At 35.2% G+C, this 25,087-nt stretch overlaps 1 protein-coding gene across 1 annotated transcript; it reads left to right on the top strand.

The window, feature by feature from the left end:
• Positions 1-178: 178 nt before the first annotated feature.
• On the top strand, positions 179-14,002 carry LOC145101371 (uncharacterized). The gene is made up of 9 exons (XM_079038558.1): positions 179-485; positions 974-1,747; positions 1,844-1,948; positions 2,032-2,451; positions 11,867-12,118; positions 12,338-12,431; positions 12,522-12,703; positions 12,782-12,914; positions 12,984-14,002. Exons 2-9 carry the CDS (start codon positions 995-997, stop codon positions 13,850-13,852), a joined length of 2,808 nt encoding a protein of 935 aa, XP_078894684.1. The 5' UTR covers positions 179-485; positions 974-994; the 3' UTR covers positions 13,853-14,002.
• The last annotated feature ends 11,085 nt before the right edge of the window (positions 14,003-25,087 follow it).

Genomic DNA, 25,087 nt, shown 5'->3' with positions numbered 1-25,087 from the left:
GGGACCGCATGGGGGTTTCTGGGCGGGATTGCCTATCTCGCCCCCGAAATTATAACGGGGGTTAGCCTTTTCCCCGCTCCGATTTTTTTAAAAAAAATTCCCCCAAACAGGACGGGACCCCACGAGAACGGGTACAGTAGACTTTTTGACACCCCTAAATATTGTTCTATCTAGTCCCATTACCACCTAAACAAACTTAAAACACCTTAATTTTTCTTATTTGTTTTTGAATTGGCGCCCAAATCTCCCCCACCGTCAAACCGGAAAAGAAAGCCCTAGCTCGATCGCAGGCCTTTTGCTCGAACTGACGTACGAACGAAACCCACGCAATTCTTCACCAGTTCACCTTCACGACTGACGTACCCACACAATTCTTGCTGATCACTACTTCACCTCGAACCGACGAAGGCACGAACCCAAATTAGACTGAGTGTTTATTGGCTTGAGTGCTTGACGAAGTTAGCTTGAAGAAGCCAGCAAGCCAGGTAACGATTCTATCAGTCTCTGTCCTCTGATTATATCAACTTCATATTGTTTTGAGTGATTTTAGCATCAAATAGTTATAAGTTTGGTAAAGAGCTGTCGATTTAGGTTTATATCTGATCTATGCCTATTGCTTTCATTATTTTCGGCATCTGGTGCTTTCTAAACACAATGTTGTTTCTTGCAAAGGTGCAATTTGCACTTGCTCAAAAGATGTTGCTCAAGCCAAGAGTAATTAAGTAATTATGTTCTTGATTCCATCATCAGTAATATGAATATTTTCTTGTTATAGCTCATAGATTTATTTTCATTCTAATGCTTGATAGTGTTTCAGGTTGCGTTTTGAGCGTTATTGTTATAGTTCGTAGATTTATTTTGTACCAAAACTTGATGCATTGATCTTTTAGTTATTGCTACTTAAACTTGTATGTATGTACCAAAACTTGTGCTATTTTTTGTTACTGATGCATCTTACATGATAAAAATGCAGGCTATTATAATATAAGATCAAATGGATTCTCAGAATGAATGTAACAATAAAAATAACAGAAAGCTAGAAGTATCCAATGTTGCAGAAAAACAGGAAATTAAAGACTTGTGGACTGTTTTGCCCAAGGAGGAAATTGAAACATATGGGCAGACAAATGGACCAAGGACTAGAATTCAATGCTCAGACACTGAATTTGTAAACAGTTGGAAAGAATTAGGGGAAGAGAGGTGTACAATTTTGAGAACCAATTTGAAAGATAACCCATTTCAGAGTCTTTTGGAGCTGGATGGTGGGGTGAGAAACAATGATCTTATACTCGATCTAGTATCCATCTTCAATGTCTCTAACAAGAGTCTAAATATCAATGGTCATGACTATAGAGTCACACCTGAAGAATTTACTCACATCATGGGAATTAAAGATGGTGTGGAAGAGATTGATTTGAAAAAACATCCTTCAAAAGAGTTAAAGACATTGTTTGCAGATAGTAATCCCTGTCAATTTACAGTATCCAATAAAAAAATTGCAGTACATCTTAAAAGCAATGACATGAACATTGCTACAAAAGCTTATGCTCTCTTATCCTTGCTTCGTATTGTATGTGCACCAGGAAGGGGTAGCTTAAATGGGAAGTATTTAAATAACATTGATGATATGAATCACAAGAGGTGGGCAACACATGCCATTGAAACTCTTGTGCAGAGCATTGCTTCTTTTCAGAATAGAAAAGGATTGAAACAAAAATATCTAGGTGGATGTGTTTTGTTTTTACAGGTTACTTAAACACTTTTATAGTTTTATTTATGGTAAAATTTAAATAGAGGTAACAATATGTCGATATGTAATATAGTTTTGTTTCTCTTTATGTAGTTATTTTATATGAACAAGGCAAGTATGAATCCAAAAAAAGATGTCCTGCTTCTTCACCATTTCAAGAAAAACGTTGTTGATACGTTTTTGAAGGAACATAAAAAGGTTTAGTGAATTTTTAAGTTTTGAGTTTAATCATTGTGAATTTTTCCTCTGACATTGTTTTCCATTAAAAAAACGCTCGAAAGAGAACAGCAGGGTTGCTGTTCACTGTAGGCAAAAGAGTCGAAGTGCGTATTAAGGTAGGAAATCTGAAGGTTTGGTTCCCTGCAACTGTTGTAGAAAACTTGGGCGACAATTCTTTTCTGGTTGAGCATCAGCAGCCAGGAATTGGTGATGAAGCAACTCTTCATAAAGTTACTGTAGATTACCAACAAATCCGACCCTCACCACCTCATCTGAGCCTCAGGGATAAGGATTTTGTTTTGCTGGAAAAGGTGGATGCTTACTATGATTTTGGTTGGTGGAGGGGAGTAGTTACCAAAAAACTTGCTGATAATAGGTACAACGTGTTCTTTAAATACACAAAAAAAGAGAGAGAATTTGATTGTTCAAGTGTAAGGCCACGTATGAAGTGGAAACGCGGAAAATGGTTCATCACTTTCCAGGTATTCATATCATCATTTACTTGGTTAACTGATCTGCTTTCTTTTCTATTATGGTTTGCCTCCATTGACTATTGTGTAATGTAGCATGTTAGTCTTTTCATTCAATTTCTTCTACCAAAGACTTCATAGAAAAGATTTTTGTTTTGTTTGCTTAAATTTAGAACCTAAAGCTTTAATCAAGATATAAATCTTGAGAGCAATTCCTTTGAGCCCTGATAATACCATAATCAGGGGTAAAATAGGCAATAAAAGGAATGCTAGCTTCACCACATGCAACAATATTATGAATGAGAGTGAGTCAATGGCGCCTGAAGCTAGTTGCCTCTATTTTTTCTTGCGTTGTATATGGAAAGGGAATATGCATTTTCTAGTTGTTCGCTAGTTTTTGTAACTTCCATATTGCTCAAAGAACTTTTTCTTTGCTCTTCCCCTACTGCATACTCATCTTTTGAGAAGTTCTCGCGATCTGTATTAGTCCTATTTAGACCTCCACTCCTCTTTAATAAACACCTACATCTTTTAACAGATTTAAGGTTTTCCCGTGTTTCTTATTAACTTAGAAGTGTACAGAATAAATACACAAGGCAAAGCAAGAAAACGAAACTATTCTATGGAATCCCTTTACATCGGGGATTACCTACAATCACTATTATTATGGGATTATAATTAGCTACCATCTCTCCTACATTAAATACATAATCATTTACATTTTCCTACACTCCCCCTCAAGCTGGTGAGTGGGAGTTTCCCATTCTTAGCTTGGATAAATTTCTTTCAAACATTGGTCTATTTAGCCCTTTAGTGAAGACATCTGCTAGTTGCTCATGAATAGGCACAAATGGGGTACAAATTAAGCCACTGTCTAACTTCTCCTTGACAAAATGTCTGTCAAATTCAACATGCTTTGTTCGATCATGCTTAACTGGATTGTGAGTTATGTTTATTTCAGACTTATTGTCACAATAAAGCTTCATTGGTCACTCCCAGTTGATCCTTAGATTTTCAAGGATAATTTTCAGCCATAATAGCTCACATATACCTTGTGTGATTGCGTGGAATTCTGCTACAGCAATAGATCGTGCCACCACATTTTGCTTCTTGTTTCTCCATGTCACAAGGCTTCCTCTTTGGAGGGTGCAATACATTGTTATTGATCTACTGTAAATTGATGATGTAGCATAGCTTGAATCACTGAATGCCTCAAGACTCACATAGCTATTTCTTTCAAACATGATCTCCTTCCCTGGTGCTCCTTTGAGATACTGTAAAATTCAATGTGCATCTCGCAAATGGGTATCCTTTATATTATGCATAAACTGATTGACCATGCATAAGCTATGTATGTGACAAATATATAAGTTTCCCCCTTGGTTTAAAAAAGCGCACATTAGACGCGATGCCCACCAAAGTGCAACCAAAAACGCTTCAATCTAATGTTGCGATGCGAGTTCTGTGTTGGGAGGTGATGCGTGCGCATCCAAGCGCATCCGAGATGCGCATCACATGTACCCTAGATTATGAGATAACGTGTAGTAGTGTACAATACTCCTAACGCATACCTATGCGTGCGTAATGTTATTGGGCGACTGAATCTTCTTATCTCTTTCTTTATCACAGGTCTTACCTGTTTCATTTTGCACTACTATTAGACTATTAGTTATTTAGTTATTAATATTTGCTATTATGCACTACTATTAGGGTCTTTTAGTTTCATTTTGCACTATTATTAGACTATTAGTTATTTAGTTATTAATATTTGTTATTATTCACTACTATTAAGGCCTATTAGTTTCATTTTGCACTACTATTAGACTATTATTTATTGAGTTATTAATATTCGCTATTATGCTATATATATATATATATATATATATATATATATATATATATATATATATATATATATAGGCTTAGGTTATCGTGTTTTTACCAACTATTGTGTGCCAAAATGCACAGATCTGGACCACCGGATGGAATAGAATCAATGGTCATGATCGGAGAGTCTATGATATTACAATAGGGTAACATGTACCATATAATCACACAATTTCAGCATAAGGGTATTTTGGACAGTTAACTATATTTAAAAAAGGAAATTTTCGAATTGTTTAGGGATAATTAATTCTCCTAATTTTAAAAATCTGAATTTTTTAAATTAATTCAATTTAATTCTAAACGTATTTTGTAAACATAACCGATTTTATTCTTTCGGAATGTTTTTTTTATTAGAATGATGTTCTTTCAGAGTTTTATTGTATTAGAATATTAATGAAGAATAACATAATTCTTGAACTCCCGGTTGAAGAATAACAACATTTTAATATTTTCATATACATTTGAAAATAAATACAAATTCATATATATATATATATATATATATATATATATATATATATTCTTACATACTAATAGCCTTATACACTTTAATATGTTTATACATATTTAAAAGAATATTAAAAAAAAAGTCATCATTCTTAAATATACAATTAATGAACAAATACAAGTGTAATTCTTAAAAAATAACAACATTCTTAAACTGCAAGTGTGATCAATCTTTGATTCATTCTTCAAGTCATTCTTATCATGTCTTCAAGCCATTCTTCCGACCATTCCTATAAAAAATGCAACAAAACTAAGAATAATTAAAAGCATGTTACTTGCAATACCTGTCAATTTTTACATTCTGGCAGAATACATAGAATACATTCAGGCAGAATACATAGAATATATTCTCACATAATACATAGAATAAACTCTTAAAGATCAAAACTAAGAATGGTTAAAAAAAAGGAAAAAAAACAAAATCTAACAAAAGCACCAATCCATTCTATAAGAATATTATTGCTAAGAATCATTTTATACATTCTGACAGAATAATGGTCATGAAATTAAATTCTGTCAAAATGACTGTCGTGAGAATAACAAGCTTTTATCTATTGTTCGTGACTTGCAAAAATAATAAAAGCATTATGTGAAAAACATATATAATAGTAATAAACATTGCTAACCTATAAAACATTCCCGAATACAAAATAATAATAAGCTATGAAAATATACAGTTTTGCACATATGTTAGCAATGGGTGAACTCGGTTTATATTCTTTCTTTTTGGAGTTATCTGAAAAAAGTACACTATAATTACATTAATAAAAAAGAGCACATATAATAGCAAAAAATAACTTGAATAATAGTGATAAGCATTGCTAATTAACCTTTCAAACATTAGTCATCAAATTGTATAAACCTTAAGTTCTTGCTATATTTCACCCACTTCATTTTTAATTTATATAATCAAATGTTCGACAATTAGAATCGATAATAACAATTGTATGCAACACATATTGAAAACACATATGACACATATAACTTACACCCATAAAAACAAACCATTAAAACAAAAATCGAATTCATCAATTACAAATTAGTGGGGCTTTATAATAATAAACAATTGTCAGTTGAATCCGATTTACAAAATTTACACAATCGAAAAATAAAAAAAATGATTTATCAAACAATAATTGCTAAAGTAAATTTGCATAAGAAATTGAGTAAAAATACATCATATGTAATCAAATAAAAATGCAAACCCTAAATACGCAAATCAATAACCTTCAAATACTAAACTAAAAACAAAAGATAATTGAGAAAGTCACCCGAGTCGGCAGCGATGATAATAGACAACATGAATGAAGATAGAAGATGGCATTGGTGATAGTTGAGATATGGACCGGAGGTGGTGATAATCAATGCCAAAAGTTTGCGTATATCCCTTAGCTACCTCTCTTGCTTTATACCTTTTAATTGACCCATCCGCCTTGTATTTCACTGTATAAACCCATTTGCATCCTATTGTTCTTTTTCCTTTGGATAATATAACCAACTTCCAAGTTTTATTCTTTTCTAGTGCATGCATTTATACATTCCTCACTTGCTTCCATTTCATTAGATAATGCCTCATACAAATTGGTGGAAATGGTAATGGAGTTGAGATTGACAAGAAATGCTTTGAATGTAAGAGATAATTTTTGGAAAGAGGTGTAGTGTGATAAGGGATACAATGGTCTTTTTGTGCATTCTCTTTTTCCTTTTCTAAAGGTATTGGAATATAAATATTGTACATATTAGCATTGGCCTAGTTTTAGCCCATGGGCCCGTAGGGTTTTCTATGTCAAGGGATCCTACCTCTTTATATACCTTGACATCTTCTCTTTGTAATATGATCACAATCAATAAGGTTATTTTCACCCTTAATCTATTTTCTGGCTTACATGGTATCGGAGCGAGGCTTAGGGTTGGAGGTTTTTTTTTTTTTTTTTTTTTTTTTTTTTTTTTTTTTTTTTGCGTTAAGAGAGATTATTGTTCACGGCAATGTTCATCGTACTGTTCATTTGGTACTGTTCACGGAGTAAGAGTACCCGACCACACCTAACCAAGTTGGATCTGGAGTCCTTGAAATGTGTCTTCCTTGGTTACTCTAGACTTTAGAAAGGCTACAAGTGCTTCTCTCCTACACTCAGTCGGTACATTGTGTCTTGAGATGTTACATTTCATGAAAATATACCCTTTCCTATGACCAATCATTCAAACCAAAAAGTGTCTAATGATTTGTCGGTATATACCATACATTCGCCTGCGTCTCCTAGCCCATGTAACTCCACACAACGTGAAGAGCATATTAAGCCGCCAATTATTCACGTATATAGACGACAACGACCTACATTAAATACCGATACAATACCTTCTTCGTCTGCAGATCTAATTACTGATGAGACTCCTGCTATGAGTGATTCATCACCTTCCGATACGTAGGAACCTAATCTTGATGTCCTATTACCCTAAGGAAAGGTAAGTGTTCATGTACGTACCCTATAGCCTCTTTTGTATCTTATGGTTAATTGTCTGCAACTTCACGCTCTATGATCTCTACATTTGATATTATACATGTTCCTAAAATGGTTGGTGAGGCCTTGAACTATTTTTGATGGCGGAATGCTATGATTGATGATATCAATGCTCTTAATCATAATAATACATTGGAGTTGGTATAGTTACCTGTACGTAAAAAGGCGATCGGTTGTAAATGGGTATTCACGGTGAAAGTCGATCCAAATGGATATGCTTAAACTTATGGGGTTGACTACTTAGAGCATTCTCTCATGTGGTTAAGGTATCTTCCATCCGCTTGTTCATTTCATTAGCTGCTACTTACAACTGGGTCCTTCACCAACTTTATGTGAAGAATGCCTTCCTGCATCTTGATTTACATGAGGAGGTTTATATTGAGTAACCACCTGAGTTTGTTGCTCCCGGGGGAGTATGGCAAGGTTTGTAAGTTGTGTAAATCATTGTATGGTTTAAAGCAATCCCCTCGGGCTTGGTTTGGACGGTTTAATTCCGTGGCAACAGAGTTTGGCTTACGAAGAAGCTCTTATGATCATTCTGTGTTCTTTTCTTCATCTTCTTCTAGATGCATTCTGCTAGTGGTGTATGTTGATGATATTGTGATTATTGGGAGTGATGGAACTGGAATCAAGAAACTGAAAGATTTCCTTGCATCTCTGTTTCAAACCAAGGACCTAGGTCTTTTGAAATATTTTTTGGGAGTTGAGGTCTCTCGTACTCAAAAAGGGATCTGTTTGTCTCAATGGAAATATTGCTCGGATATTCTGAAAGATTCTGGGCTGATTGAAACAAAGCCTTGTAAATCCCCAATGGTTTTGAATATGAATTTGAAAGCAGATGATGGAGATCTACTTGAGAACTTATAGAAATACAGGAGAGTTGTGGGAAAACTTAACTAACTGACGATTACACGTCCAAACATTGCTTTTCCGGTGACTGTTGTAAGTCAGTTTATGTCATCACCTCGAACTTATCATTGGGATGCGGTTAGTCATATTTTGAAGTACCAAAAGGGTGCTCCTGGTCATGGCATCCTATATAAAAGTCATGGTCATCATGTCATTGAAGGGTTCATAGATGTTGATTATAATTGAGATCTTACAAACAGACGGTCTACTACAGGTTATTGTGTTTTTGTCGGAGGGAACCTAGTTGCATGGAAAAGTAAGAAGCAAAATGTCGTTTCACGATCAAGTGTTGAATTTGAATACAGAGTTATGGCTCAGACTACATGTGAGTTGATATGGGTAAGTAAATTGTTAGGTGAAGTTAGGTTTGCTCAAACAACACCAATGAACATGTATTGTGATAATGAGGCGGCTATCCATATTGCAAACAATCCTGTGTCTCACGAAAGGACTAAACATATCGAAGTAGACTGTCATTTCACTCATGAAAAGCTAGAAGATGGAACCTCTCTACTTCCCATGTTCGGAAGTCAACTAGCTGATGTCTTTACAAAAGCTTTACTTGGTTTGCAGATATCTTCCATTTGTAACAAGCTGGGACTGTTTAACATTTATGATCCAGCTTGAGGGGGAGTATTGGAATGTAAATATTGTACATATTAGCATTGGCCTAGTTTTAGCCCATAGGCCCGTAGGGTTTTCTATGTCTAGGGATCCTGCCTCTTTATATACCCTGACATATCCTTGTAATTTGATCACAATCAATAAGGTTATTTTCACCCTCGATCTATTTTCTTGTTTACAAAAGGCAATAGATAGATTTTGATCACTTGTTTGAGATTCAAGATTTACTTTCACTTTGCAAGGGTATAAAATCAGAGATTATCACCCTATTTGAAGGATCAAAAGGACTAGTATCAACACCCAGCGTCTTGCTCAGGTCCAGAATGTTCTTTTGTCTCGAGTATACCGGGTTCTTTCTAAACTGTGTGGATTCGGTTTTGGAATAGTTTCACGAACTGGAACCGGTGAAACTGTTTCTGGATTAGGGACATAATCATGCGTAAGAGCATTTGGGGAGTTAGATTGGGATGATGTAGGAATAGATGTGAATTAAGGTTGCGATGCAAGATCAATGATATGATTTGGAGTGAGATTGGGATGATGTAGGAATAGATGTGGATTGAGATTGCGAAGGCAAAGATGTAGATAAGTCATGGAAAAGATCATCCAAGCTTCCATTATCTTCCTTACGATTCTCCCTTCAAGATAAGGTTGGGTGAAGTGGGGATTGTTTTCGCTAAAGGTTACATCAACCTTCTAGATGGGGGGGGGGGGTGGTAGCATTTGTACCCTTTCTAGGTTGAGGCATATCCCAAAAAACACACTGTAAAGCCTGGGGATCAAGTTTGTTTCTATCTTGGCTATGGATGTGAACAAATATGAGATACGATACATCCAAAGATACGCGGAACACGATTGTTGGAAGTGGATATATTTGGGTAGAAGGCAGAAAGTACATCCATTGGACTTTTGAATCAAAGAACTTGGGTAGGAAGTCTATTTATAAGGTAAGTTGATGTGAGCACGGCTTCTCCCCAAAAATAGTTTGGAACGTTATTTTGGAATAAGAATGCTCTGGTTTGAGCTAATAAATGCCCATTTGTCTTCTTTGACACTCGGTTCTGTTGAAGCGTTTTAACACAGGAAGATTCTTGAATTATTCCCTCCTTTTGAAATAGGAGGTGAGAGTTTGATTGAAATAATCTCGAGCATTATTGGATCTTATCCTTTTGAACTTTGACTCCAAATTGGTTATTTATCATTGAAATGAGATTAAGGAGAATAGTGCTAACATCTGATTTATGCTTTAACAGAAACACCCAAGTAACCCGTGTACAACCATCAATGAATGTCACGAACCATCGTGCACCTGATACATTGGAAATATTAGATACCTCATAATGAAGGCTTTCAACATCAATTGTTTCAAACAAAGATGACTAAGCAAATTCTGATATGAGTGAGCGAGAATCTTATACGAGTGAGATAATCTGGGTTTTTTTGGCTACTAAAGACGATATAGATCATCCTTTTCCTGAACAAGTCCAATCTTCTTCCCCGAATCCTTTTCCTACAGTACACAATATTCATCGGAAAATATCACATAACAACGTAAATCTCGTGCTAGGGTTCTTTTTTTTTTATTACGGAGATCAGATTAGTCGACAATTTGGGATGTGAAGGACACTTTTTAAAAGAATGGATGTGCTGATTTGGATATTTCATTTACCGGCTACAGTGGTTCGAGTTCTTATCAGTAGTGGGAATTTTCTTGTTACTTGGACAAGGTGAGTATGTGGAGAAGTGTTTGGAAGAGTGAGTCATATGGTCAGTGGCTCCGGAATCAATGATCCAAGAGTATTTTAGGTTTGAATCTGAGACATTAAATCCAAATGAAAGTGGTTGTTTACCTGGGAATGGGAATGAAGGTCTGCCACCAGAATGTTTTTCTAGAGAGCCGAAAAAAGATCACTTCCTCTTGTTTAAGGCTTATTGGCTCTTGTTTGACTTCTTCTAGTTCTGGGTCAACTACAGCATGAGCTTGTCCTTTGTCTCTAACTGTTGCACTTTTCTGTCCCCATTCATGACTCAGTGGTTTTCCATGTAACTTCCAACATTTATTCTTCGTGTGACGTGTCTTTTTGCAATGAGTGCACCATACTCCATCTTGATTTTGAGTTTTAAATTGATCATTTTTCCCAAATCTGGACTCGTAGTTGGTTCTATTTTCCCTTCCTACCTTGACATGTTCAGCTGCCATTGTCGAGCCATTCAACGAAAGGGTCTCAACTCTCAAGCATTAAAGTTCTCCTGCTCTTCTCACTTCTAACAATGGCCACCACTTCGTTAAAGCAAGGAATTTCAGGCTTTCCAAGGATTTGAATCAAAATCAGAGTTTAAACCTACAAGAAAATCATAAACTCTGTCTTGTTCAATGAAGTCCTTGAGTATTGGAGCCAAGGCTAAAGAGGTTTCCCAAGCTTCGGTAGGTCTGATACCATAACAGATTTAAGGTTTTCCTGTTTCTGATTGACCGAGAAGTGTCCAGAATAAATGCACAAGTCAAAGCAAGAAAAGGAAACTATTCTACAGTCACTATTATTATGGGATTATAATTAGCTACCATCTCTCCTACATTAAATACAAAATCATTTACATTTTCCCACATCTTTTTCTTCTCCCTCATTTATCATCTATGCTTTGTCCTTTGAGTAAAGTTGCAAAGTTTGTGGCATCAGTTTCGATGGTGAACCATGAGATTAGTCATTTTAGAAAGTAACTATACCAATAACTATATTGCCAGAAGCTATATATGGCTTTCAGCTGGGAACTGGCTTGGCTGTATATGATCCTTGATTCTGTCTTGTTTGCTTGTACTGATATTGTAATTTCGTTCCTTCTTAATGTAAGGAGGCAATTGCTTTAGTTTTTATATTGGTGTTAACTGAACTTGGATCTACTACATGATCTCTCAAGTTTTAGCTTTCTTTGAGTGCACACTTTGTAGTTATGTGAATAATACTGAGATTGTTGTTCTACAGGGACAGGGTGAATGTAATTCTGTGAAGGGTGAGACGGATGGGAGAGCAACTCAGTCCAAACAGCTTGAGCAGACAACCCCTAAACAATCTACTGTTGCAACCTCAATAGCAAAGAGAACAAATCAGACAGATCTTGACAGCAATGATAGTAATTCACTGCCTTCCAGGAGACTGGGAAATGAAATTAGGTCTGATGATCCAAGTTTATCAAGTCAAAACACAAATGGCCAATCTCAGGGGTTGGATACTGAAGTAAGTGTAATAAATGACAAAGCCTTTGGTAAAACTGACAATCTTTCTCATGGAATGAAAGTGGTCAGTTGAACATTTTTTGGTTAGGCAACCGATGTGAAGATCCACCAGCCAAAGGGATTTTGCCTTACTAAGCAATACTTGTTTTATTTTTTTATTTTTTTTTAAATTTCCTTCACCCAATGTTGAAGACCAAGCTTGAATTTTGACTTGTTGCAGTGTAGTAAACGAGGAAAAGGTGCTGAACCGAAAACTCCAACAAAGGATTCTTCAAGAAAGAAGGGGAGATTGGAAACCGAGCTTATAGGCAAAGGTGTGTGATTAGCTGCCTTTGTCTTTTTTGTTTTTATGTTTGTTTTTGAATCTTATATAAGAGCTCAAGTAGTAAACAAAGAGTTTTCAGGAGCTAAAGATGATCCAGCCAAAACAAGAAGCCACAAAAATGTGGAAAAAGATGTTACCCAATGTAATGGGATGACAATATCACAAGAGAAGAAACTTAAGCAGTTGATCAATGTTGCAGAAGGTGAGACAAAACAAGCATCTCCATGTGCTGTGTTGTCACCATTGACAGTGGTTGATAAGGTGAGAACATTACACTTTCTCACTTATTTTATGTATGTATGTATGTATGTATATATGTGATTGTGAAATGTGAATCAGGAGGAAAAGGAAGGGGAAGAGGAAGCTGAAATTGTTTCTCCAACTCCAACTCCAACTCCAAAAAGGAAGAGGGGGAGACCACCTAAATTACAAGCCATAAGTCCCGAGACTCCAGTTTCAGCAGCAGCAGGAGGTATAGTATAGTTATCACATATCAGTGGAGATTTGGTTCATGCATAGTTTTTAACATTTATAGTTGCAGTTGCAGTTAATGATCATGATCATGAGAATGAAGGTGTTGGCCCCCCTGAGATGGAAAGTTCAGTAACCAAACCTTTAGAGCAACCTGGTGCAGAAGACAATAATGAGAATGTAAAAGTACAAGCACATCCACAGCCACAGGAGGGAAAAGTGTATTCATCTATGAGAGGGAAAGGAGGAAAGCGACGGATAATCAGTATAGACTCTGAATCTCCTCCAAGTGGAGCAACCAAGGGAGAAGAAGGTTTAGGTTTTGGTGATAATTTGCCCTTTAAGATAAGCAGTCCTACACTCTGGAAGACAATAGAATCGATGGAAGTGTTGCGCAAGATGCCACAGAAACCACATTTCGGACCATTGGAAGGGGTGAAGGAGAGCGAGCGGGAAGGAGTGGCTATTGGTAGCATGGTGACCTTTTCGCGGGTGGTTGACAAGACTTGTGCGCTGCAATTTGAGGATCCGAGAAGCGCGATAGAGGAGTGTTTGGAAACGGTGGCGGAACTGGAACTTCATGGGTTTCAGGTGGAGCTGGTAAGAGAGCGGTTGACACAGCTGCTTCTCATAAAGGAGAAGCAGGAGGAGGAGGACCTCCAGCAACAACGTTTGAAACGGATCACACAAAAAATGGAGGAGGCACAGATGGAAGGAAAAAGACTGGATTCAGAGATTGATGAAATTGATACGGAGATAAGAGACTTGGAGAAGAGACGCAGGCGGCTACTGTCCAACAAGGAAAAACACGACTCACGGATAGGTCTTATTAAGGCCGCTGGGGACCGGCTCCACCAACACCTCATGGAAGTTGGACTGGATTTTCATTGCTTGGCAGCTGCCCCCTTTCTTCCATCTGGCATCATTATGAATGATTGATTGGAATTTGGAATGATCCTTCTCCTTCCCTTCCTACTCATGTGATTGTTACTTTTGCACTAAATTTCTAGTTTTTGAAAATTTTCGTTACTGCATGGTGTATTTAGTGGAATGTAGACATTCAATCGACAATTATTCATGGAGACTCCACATATGGAAAGGGAACTAGGGAAGGCCCCACCACGACATGCCCCATAAGCCAAAACAAGCTAAAAACTACATAAAACAATAAAAGTAAAGGAGGCAAGCTCGAAAGCCTAATAAATAACTTTAAAGAAACATAAACAACATAGACAATAACATAACCACAAAGAACATGGAAAAAACATACATGTGGGTGAAAAGTGAAACGGGTACTTTGTGGTGATATCTCCATTCTTCAAAGCAAGGCTCCAAATGACCTTAGCTTTAGCGACATTTGGGGTGGGCTTTTTAGTAAGACTCAAGAGTCTCAAGCAAACATAATGAGTAATAGTCTTGCCCATCGATTAATAGGGTTCTATTGTTTTTGAAGATCATGTTGGTTCTTTCAACCTATAGGTGGTTGATAGTACCTGTGAATAATACACAAAATGGTCTTGCCTTGCTGAATGCCCACCCATTTTTCGAGAACATTTATGAGTTTCGGTTTGCCTTCCATATTATGCTAGCTAGACCTGAGAGGGATGTCCCTATACAAGGGGTATATATATATATATATATATATATATATATATATATATATATATATATATATATATATATATATATAAGGAAAAGTTCAATAGAGAACCATAATTATGGGTTTTTCAAGAAACCAAATCTTTTTTTCAATTTCTAGAACTTATTCTTTATCGAAAAAAAAAATCTAAAAATATCTAAATTCATATATTAACATTGTGAATGTAAAAAATATTTTTCAGATTCACCGTGTGGATCCGGATTCACGTTGTGAATTTTCGAAGATTCACATTGTGAATTTGACGTAAAAAAAAGTTCGAATTTTATATCACTGGAAAAGGATAAAATGTTATGAATTTCTGTATTTTTAGTTTTTTTTGATAAAAAATAAGTTCTAAAAGTTGAAAAAAAGATTGGTTCCTTGGTTCCTTGGTTAATTATGGTTCTCTATTGAACCTTACCATATATATATATATATATATATATATATATATATATATATATATACACACACACACACACACACACACACACACACACACTCTAGGCGAATGCCCGTGCATTGCGCAGAAGCATCTATGTAGCTGAAATATTTACCAATATATGTTTTTTTTTAAATATAACAATAATGTGGTTATTAAATTTGATATAATAATTCGTATACTAAGTTGATATAATATATTGATTAATTTGAATTATATGATAATATATACATCTATTAAAACCGCATAATCTCAATCTTTGGAATGGCCTCTACCCATGGGTTATTCATGAATAAAATTAAATATAATATATGGTTTAATGTTATTTATAGTTTTTGTTATTGTTAATTATTTTTTTTTTAAATTTATTTGCTTAACGTTTTAATTTCTATCATTGTAATTATTTAAAACATCAAACAACTTTTTTTTTTTATTCTAAATGTAACAATATAATCATTTATATAGAGTTATTTTTAACTATTGTTATTGTAAATTATTTTAAGCTACTTATTTGAAAACTTTTAACGATTATAAGAATATCTTTAAGTAATATTTTAGTTAAATTGATACTACAATTTAGTTTTTGTATTTAGCACTACAAATTTTCGTTTTTAACTACTCACAAAATATTCTTTGAGTTTTAAGTAGAACTGAAATTTATATTGAAGTTGACTTTGTAATGTTATATTTAAATTAACAATTTAAGTATTTTGTCCAAATTGTTCAAAAGTTGTAGCTTTAAATTGAGAATGGTTTACATACAACAACATATTAAATCTAATAAATTAATTATAATATGTTAAAAGCTAGACAAAACTTTCTAAGTAGAAGTAAAAATATTATTTTAATATTGAAATTTAGTTTATTTATGATTACACTTTAGGATTGATACTTATTTAACCTTATTAACCAACTTATAATCATTATTAGAAAGACACTACAATTTATCACTTTTAACTATTTACAAAATATTCTTTAGGTTACTTAAGTTTAACTAAAATTGATATTTAAGTTGATCTTGTAAGGTCATATTTAAAATAACAATTTAAGTGTTTTACACAAATTGTTTAAAAGCTGTAGCTTTAAAATGATAATGGTTTATATAAAACATATTAGACCTAATAAATTAAGTATAATATGTTAAATGTTAAAAACATAACTTTATAAGTAGAAGAAAATATATTCTTTTAATATTGAAATTTAGTTTATATATGATTACACTTTAGGTTTCATATTTATTTAAGATTATTAACCAACTTATAATCATTATTAGAAAGAAATTGAAAAGTCATGAGAGTTTCAAATGAATGTGGTTAAAGGAAAAATGAATGGGAGTTTCAAATGCTTGAGATTCAAGAAAAAATGCTAGCTTTATATATATATATATATATGACAGAGTTATCGTGCAAACTAAAATATTTGTGAGAACTTGCGAACTCATAATCAACTCATCATTTTTCAACAACCAAATACATCAATCTCTTCCAAATGGTGCGTCTAAGCCATATATATAATCTAAAAAAAAGATTTGACAATTTTTTTATTATTTATTTTTGGACGTAATCATTGATATGTATCCAACGTGTTTCCGAACTACGAGGTCTAAGTTGATTGTATAATTCAAAACACGATCAATACATAGTTTGCCATGCAGATGCTGACACACATATGTGGTCATTTTAATACATTATGGTAGGAGGCATTGTGTAATTTCCTTTCAAAGGCATTAGGTAATATCCTTTCAAATAAAAACCACACCAAATAATTTAATATTTTCACATAAAAAAATAGTGTATTAACAAACAAAAAATATGTGCAATTCACCGCTGGTTATTGGTTGCCAGCAATGGTGATGACAGTGGTTAATGGTGATAGTAAATCGCTGGCGGTGGTTGAGGATAGTGTTTGAGGAAGTCATGAAATTTTAACAGATTTTTAAATCATTCTTATTTTTTGTGTTTATATACAAATCTAGTGGTTATTGTTTGATTAATTGGAATCAATGTTCTTCATTCTTCAATGTAATTGTTTGTTTAATAATCTGAAAAATAATATGAAATTGTAGTATTTTTAGAAATAGATTTTTTGTTTTAAAAATAAAATAAGTGAGTTAACGGTTCCATGCATGAGATTTGATCTCATTTTCCCTTCATTTCGACCTAGCTTGTGTTTAAGACATGCATGTCTAAAAAGCAATGGTTTTTATGGTGTCTTGAGATGGAGAAAGGCTTCCGGAAAGTTTGGTTTCTTGGCTTGAATGATTAAGATCTTAAAGCATTAAGCTGTGCAAAGCGGTTCCCACAACACGACAGGTTGATTGTCATGACGTGGCGACATACAACTTCGTGATTAAATTGTCCTCACGCTGCCACGACATGACTAAAGGGTGGCCATGACATGGCGACCGACGGTGTGACATTTTATTGTTGACTTTGACTTTGACCATTGAATTTTTGACCATGTTTGACTTTAGGTCAATTTGAGAATTTTGGGATGTAGTTTGAGATTTGGTCCTTGTTTGTTGCATAGGTAACATGTGGCGTCCATTATTGGATTTGTGATCAGTTTTGTTATCTGCTAGACTACAAGGTGAGTTTTCTCATTATACTTTGTATTGCAGTATGTGTCCTTGTGCATAGGATGTTGTTATGCTGTAATGTTATGTTAGACTGGTAGATCTGCTATGATTACCCGTGTTTGATTGTTATTATTTTGTGCATATGTCGATATAGTATGGTTGGGTTGAGCTGTAGGAACCCATTTTTATAACGAACGATGGATGTGGAAGAAAGATATCTCGAGATTAATCGTGTTTTTGTAAGTATGAACATGAAGAACATATTATGAGTTCATAAAAAAAGACTAAGAGCAAGAGAGAATAATAATATTAATGAAGCATGAAGAACATGGTGGGAGAGAAACTCTCCCTGGGTGGGAGAACCCACCAACTTTCACTCTCTCTAGAGATTACATTTTTGAGAAGTGTAACTCTAACTAAGGAAAAGATAAGCTAGCTTAAGTAAAAAATGACCAACTCTCCCTTTATATAGGAGGGAGAGTATTTACACCACGAAATACAATAAAGGGAAAATACAACCTAATAAACACTCATTATTTGTGGAGCATTTACATGCACCAACATTCTCTCCCTAAATGCTTACAAATGATGAGAGATATAATAAGTGATACGAGGCTATAATACAGTAATCCGACTAGCAAGTGTGGTAATAAAATGAAATCAAGTGCTGAAATGTCTCTGAAACTCTGAAGTGTTTGTGAAGTCTGAAACTGGCCATGAATCTATGAAATGAAGGTCTTCGGCTTCAAAGCACTACCAATGAAGCAGAAAAGATAAGATCCAAATCTTCAAACCAATCATAAACACCCGAAGAAGGAGGTCACTATGAGCAAGTAGAAGATCCAATAAAAGAAACACTTCGGCTTCAAAAAGTATAAAAAACATCTCGAGTTCTCGAATCATAATACACCGAAATTCTTCAAAGAATAACCTGCTAAAAATGTGAAGCATCCATAAAATGCAGTCCGGATAAAAATAATGTGAGTCCAAAAACATGGTCCAGCGATGCCAAAAATTTGATCCAAGGATCAAAAATAAGTGCCACGTCACATCGCCAAAATAATATTCGTCTTCAACATATCATAAATCCAAACTCGTGAAACCATAAGATCTGAACCAGATGCGAACACAAAATCATCCTGTGGTAGAGTCCGAATAATAAATAATCTGAATCGGAAAACATCAAGTAATGCCAAAAATTTGATCCGTGAAGACCAAAAATAAGTGCCACATCGCATCACTAAATAAATAATCGTCTTCAGAAGTCTTCAAAAATCCAAACTCAAACAATAATAACAACCAAATCCGAATGATATTCTCTCCCTATTTTTGATAACCAATGACCGGATATCAAAAATCAACAAATCATCGGATGGAGAGTGTCGGATACCAAGAGCTAAGAGAAGCTCTCCCTAGACGTATGAAGGGTCTCGATAAGAAACAAGAAAGTGTAAAATAAATACTCTTGCGGTCATGAGGAGGCGGGTGACATAGTTGCTGAAGCTGTGCTGAGAATAATATGTTGTGCCAAGAATAATATCCAAATATCCAGACTGCGGTGTCGGAACACTTGAAGTGGCTTCAAAGAAAATAAAGTCCACTTGCTTAAAATAAGCAACCAAGTCATAAAAATCCCATAATGTGAAGAATGCGAAACAACTTTGTTGATCAATCGCCGTTGCGGTGCAAGCATCACAAAAAAGATAATATGAAGTCCGACTACGGTAGGAGTATTCTTCCAATAATAATAACCAGCATGAAGTAAATAACCAATGTGACAATCCATGGGTAGGTGGTGGCAAAATTTGGTGTTAAAAAAAATAATTGGTTTTAATAAAAAATGGTTATAATAAAAAAAATGGCTAAATAAAAAAAATTGGTGTTAAAAAAAATAATTGGCTAAATAAAAAAATTGGTGTTAAAAAAATAATTGGCTAAGTAAAAAAATTGGTGTTAAAAAAAATAATTGGCTGAAAAAAAATAAATTAATTAAAAAATAATGTAGAAAAAAAAACTGAATAATAAAAAAATAAAGTCTAGTAAAAAAAGGGTTTAAAAAAAAGAATGGAAAAAAGGAGGGGAGGGGAGGAAAAAAGAAGGAAGAAAGGAGGGGGGAGGAGGAGGAAGGGGCTGAAGAGAGGGGCTGAAGGAAGGTGGAGAAGGAAAAAGGCTGAAGAAGGGTGGAGACGGAGTCTGCTGATGGACCGGAGTTGAGGAGGAGTTGCGGGTCGGATGACTGCTGATGGCGAAGGAGGATCCGAGGTCTGCTGGGTGTTGCGGGTCATGGAGCTGACTTCGGATGGAGCATGGTTTGGGTGCGGTGCAATGGAAGGCAAGCGGCTGCGATGCGAGACTGTAGTAGGCGCCGACTTGCGATCCGAACCGAGGTGAGTATGTGCATGCGGATTAGGGCTCGGTCCGAGGCTGCGGTCCGACAAGAAGGGGTAACGACTTCGGTCCAAAGCTGTGAAGGGTACATTGCGGGTAAGAGGACTTCGGTCAGCAGGTAAAGAGAAGGCTGCGGACCAAGCCTAAGAGGGACTTCGGATCAAGGGCTAAGACGGGCTGTGAGTAGGCTTCTAAGGGGACTGCGGTTCAGGGGTCTGGAAAAGGCTGAACAGGTGACGAAAAATGCTATTTTTTCATGAAAAATGGTACCGCAAAGGCCATTTATTCATATTTTAATGAGGGAATCTTTTTATAATGCATTCTAAGTCAAATGTGGGTCTTGGGAAGGCAAAAAAGAAGAGTATGCAGGGTTTTTAGGGACAAAAGGTGATGGGAAAGGACAATGTCGCATGATTTTTGCTTGGGAAGGCAAATATAAGTGGAATACTCTTTACCCAAAAAAGTAAAAAGGACAAAGTGCTTTATGCAAACAACAACTTATGTCCTAACACTTCAAATTAAAGATTCACAGCAACTAAAGTGTGAAGAATAGATGCTTCATACCTCAAGATGATGAAAGTTGCTGGGAAGAAAAAAAATCTTCAAAATAAAGTGCTTCTCTCCACAATCTTCAAGAATAATAAGCCCATCATTTTTATGTCTTCTCATCCAAGAAAAAGAGCTCCTGGAGCAAATTCTTCAACAATTTGGAAACCACAAAAATAATTTCTTCACCAAATTTCTTCATTTCTTCAACAACAAAAATAATAATCTTCTAAGACATCAAGAACATAATTTTCCAGCAGGAAATAGAACGAGCAGCAACAACAACAATTTATTTTATTGAGTAAGAATCACCCAGAAAATAGAACTAAGAAAGAACTCATAAAAAAAAATTCCGGTAAGAAGCCCGAAAAATTTTCTTGCAGAAACACAGAAAAATCACAAGATAATCGCCGAACGGGAGTCGTTCCCTTGAAATAATCGTGGGATCTTCAAGGTACGACTCTGATACCAATTGTAGGAACCCATTTTTATAACGAACAGTGGATGCGGAAGAAAGATATCTCGAGATTAATCGTGTTTTTGTAAGTATGAACACGAAGAACATATTATGAGTTCATAAAGAAAGATTAATAACAATAGAGAATAATAATATTAATGAAGCATGAAGAACATGATGGGAGAGAAACTCTCCCTGGGTGGGAGAACCCACCAACTTTCTCTCTCTCTAGAGATTACATTTTTGAGAAGTGTAACTCTAACTAAGGAAAATATAAGCTAGCTTAAGTAAAAAATGACCAACTCTCCCTTTATATAGGAGGGAGAGTATTTACACCACAAAATACAATAAAGGGAAAATACAACCTAATAAATACTCATTATTTGTGGAGCATTTACATGCACCAAAATGAGCAAATACTGCTTTGTGTTGTAAGCTAACAAACCCGGGGAACAATCCAATCATAAGCTGAGGGACTGGGAGGGGAAATCCAATCTTATGATGTGGGCTCTGGAGCAAGCTAGTCATAAGCTAATGGCATGGGAGGGGGCAATCTAGTCTTATGCTGTATGCTCGGGGGGCAATCCAGTCTTATGCTATGGGCCCGGTGTGCATGCATTGTATATGTATTGTTGTGTGAGGTATTTTGGGGGAACTCACTAAGCTTTGACTTACAGTTGTAGATTTCAATCTTTTCAGGTACTTTAGATGATCCGGGCAAGGCGAGGCGTGATCATACACATCTTCCTAGTGATTTTTGTTTTGAAATATTATTTTGATACTCTAATTTCTATGGATTTAATTGAAAACAATGTTTTCTTATCTTATGGTTTAATGAAAATGTCATTTAAAAATGAAAAATATCATGGTTTTTCGGATGTTACAAAATTATTGTTTGTTCAATAATATGAAATTGTAGTATTTTTAGAAACATAACAAAACTTTCAAAAATAAAGTTGAAATTATAGGGGACATACTAAAGTCTTCAAAGAAAAAAAAGTTAAAAGTGCCTAAATTACACGATACACTCTTTTCTATTTTACATGCATCACATAAAAACCCTGAAAATTTTAAAAAGCTCCAACAAAAAGAATGAAATAAAACTCAATTAACAGAAAAATAATAATTAGAGGGGTATGTTAAGAAATTTAGGTGTATTAATAGTAAGACCCAAATGAATGTCTGAGATTAAAAACTCATCAAGAATGATGTTATTAATTTCTACAATGAGTGTAAATTATAAAGTAATAGAGACAAATTGGACAGACCAACATGAGATTACACAAAAAGATTCCTAATACGATAGATCGTAATATTAGAAGTGTTAAAATCTTAACCACCAAACATAATATATATATATATATATATATATATATATATATATATATATATATATATATATATATATATATATATATATATAATCAAGTAGGAACACAAAAACGGTAGGAACCATGAGGGCTATTTTTGGCCTTAAGATTGAAAAAATAAATGGCTAAGATTTGATTTTATTTATCGTCAAAATCTCACGAGGTGATATGACATTTTTGTAACATCTCGATTTCCAGGTATGAAATTTATTCCATTTATGCATATTTTCCTTTAGAACACAGCGTGGTGAAGCCCTACCACGACATGTTGAGGAACTCTTGGGCCGCGTAGTTTTATGGACCAACACGGCGTGTTGGCGGTTGGTTGAGAAAACCCTAATTTGTAGGGTTTTTCACCCTATATAATCTCTTTAAGTCCCAAGAGCTGGCCTTTTATCAGCCTCCATTTCCCCAAATTGATCCTTGAAAACCCTAATCATCCTTCCCTCTCATTTGTGAGCTAGTGTGGTGTTTTTGAAGCCAATGAAGGAAGAAGTTGGAAGAAGAAAGCAAAGATCCAACAAGCAAACCCTCATCATTCAGTTTGGCACTCTTTTGGACATCTGTAAGTGACCAAGATCCAATTTTTATCCTTCCATGTTTCTAGATCTTGAGTTTTATCCCTTTATCATCTTGCTTTTGAAGGTTAGAATGGCTAGATCTAATAAAGTTGGAAACTTTATGAATCTCCAGGCCAAGATGACCTAATAGAGTCTTGGATCTGGCCTATAATCAAGTTTTGATGCCATGCATAGAGATTAGATCATAAATCCCCATTTTGACCTAATTCAAGTTCAAGACTAGCATTGGACATGAATGTTTATAAAGCACTAACATTTAGGATGGTTTTGGTGCTAGAATCCCTTCTAGAGAGGATGGGTTTCAAACTTTAAGGAATAATTGCTTAATGGGTTAAGCCCTTGCATCTTCAAGCCTTATGGTTGGGTTTTGGACCCTTTAAGTAGTCCCACTGGATAAAGTTGGAAACTTTATCCTTCTTAATAACATTTTGGTCCAGATCTGAGCTTTGGAGCTCTTGGAATCAAAGAAAATAGCTGAATGTATTAAGCTGCTGGAGTTTGGGCCAAACGGCGTGTTTGGAAGTCAACACATCATGTTGGGTGAGGTTTTCCCGACCGTCTAAACACTGGCAGAACATGACGTGTTTACTAGTAAACACGACGTGTTGGGTCAACATGGACTGTTGACATTGACCTTTTACTTCGACTTTGACCAAGTTTGACCCTGAGGGTATTTTGGGTATTTTGGGAATTCTTACGGAAATTGGTCATTTGATGGAATTAGGTGTCGTGTAGAGAGCTGAGATTCAGAGTCGGGCCTTATCAGTTCTATTTAGTTTACGAGGTGAGTTTTCCTTATTGTACTTAAGGGTCAAAGGCACCAAGGCCGACCCATTGGTTTGATAACCTAATATTCGCTGATATACTGAGTATGGAATAGATATGCATGCCAGATTGCTCGTTTTGATATGCTAGTCTGGTAGATCTATAGGACTACCTGTGATATTGTTTGATTATTTGTATTTGTTATTATCTGTTATATGCCGATATATTGTGTGTGTTGGGTTGAGGTTGTACTACTCCGTGCTGTAGCCAACAAACCCTTAAGCAATCCATATAAGAGCTGAGGGTTGGGGAGGGCATGCTAGACTCATACTAAAGGCTCATGAGCATTCTAGATACGAGCTAAGGGTTGGGAAGGGCATTCCGGACTCATAGTGAAGGCTTAGTGGTATTGTTGAAACCCATTTTGATGATCGGTTGATGCGGAATAATAAGAACATCTTGAGATTTAACGATAAAATATGAAGAACATAAAAGAGACGAGTAATTCCATGATTTTTACTAGAAAAGAGAGATAAAATAAGATATGAAGAACATAGGTTAGGAGAGATAACTCTCCCTTGGTGGGAGAAATCCCACCACACTTTCTCTCTCTAGAAACTATATTTTTAGTGCACTCTTGTTACTATAATAAAATGACCACTCCTCGCTATTTATAGACAGAGGAGCCTTACAATACAGTAAAGGGAATAAATAACCTAACTTACCACTCATAATTTGTAGAGCATTTCCATGCTCCAACAATCTCTCCCTAAATGCTCGCAAATGATGAGGGATATAAATAATTGATAAAAGGATAAAACACAGTAACCGACTAGCAAGTGTGGTAATAAAAATGAAACATAATGAGAACCAAATACTGAAATGTCTATGAAACTCTGAAGTGCCTGTGATGTCTGAAACTGGGTGATGAAGTCTCTGTCGTCAAAGTCTTCTAAGTATCGAGGCATAAGCTTCTTCGGTGTTGAAGAGTGTGATTCCAATCCATAGATGTGATCAGTGAACCAAGCTAATTAACTTCGAAAAGTGTACCAATAACTTTTGAACTGTATGTCCCGTAATCAAGTCACACTTCGGCTTCAAAAAGTCTTAAACATCTCTAGTTCTTGAATCATAATACACCCAAAATTCTTCAAAAGAATAACCTGTTAAAAATGTGAAGCATCCAAAAGTGAAGTTCGAATAATAAATAATGTGAATCCGAAGATATGTTCTAGCAATGCCAAAAATTTGATCGGGAGATCAAAAATAAGTGTCACGTCACATCGCCAAAATAATCTTCTTCTTCAAAATATCACAAATCCAAACTCGAGAAATCATAGATCTGAATCGGATATAAACACAAATGAAACATCCTATGGTAGAGTGTGAATATTAAATAATATGGATC

The sequence above is a fragment of the Lactuca serriola genome, chromosome 4 (genome assembly GCF_051521515.1).
Source record: "Lactuca serriola cultivar US96UC23 chromosome 4, Lser_US96UC23_V15, whole genome shotgun sequence".
NCBI classification, from domain to species: Eukaryota; Viridiplantae; Streptophyta; class Magnoliopsida; order Asterales; family Asteraceae; genus Lactuca; species Lactuca serriola.
The sequence above is the reverse complement of the archived record's forward strand: the minus strand, read 5'-3'. Positions and strand labels throughout refer to the sequence as shown.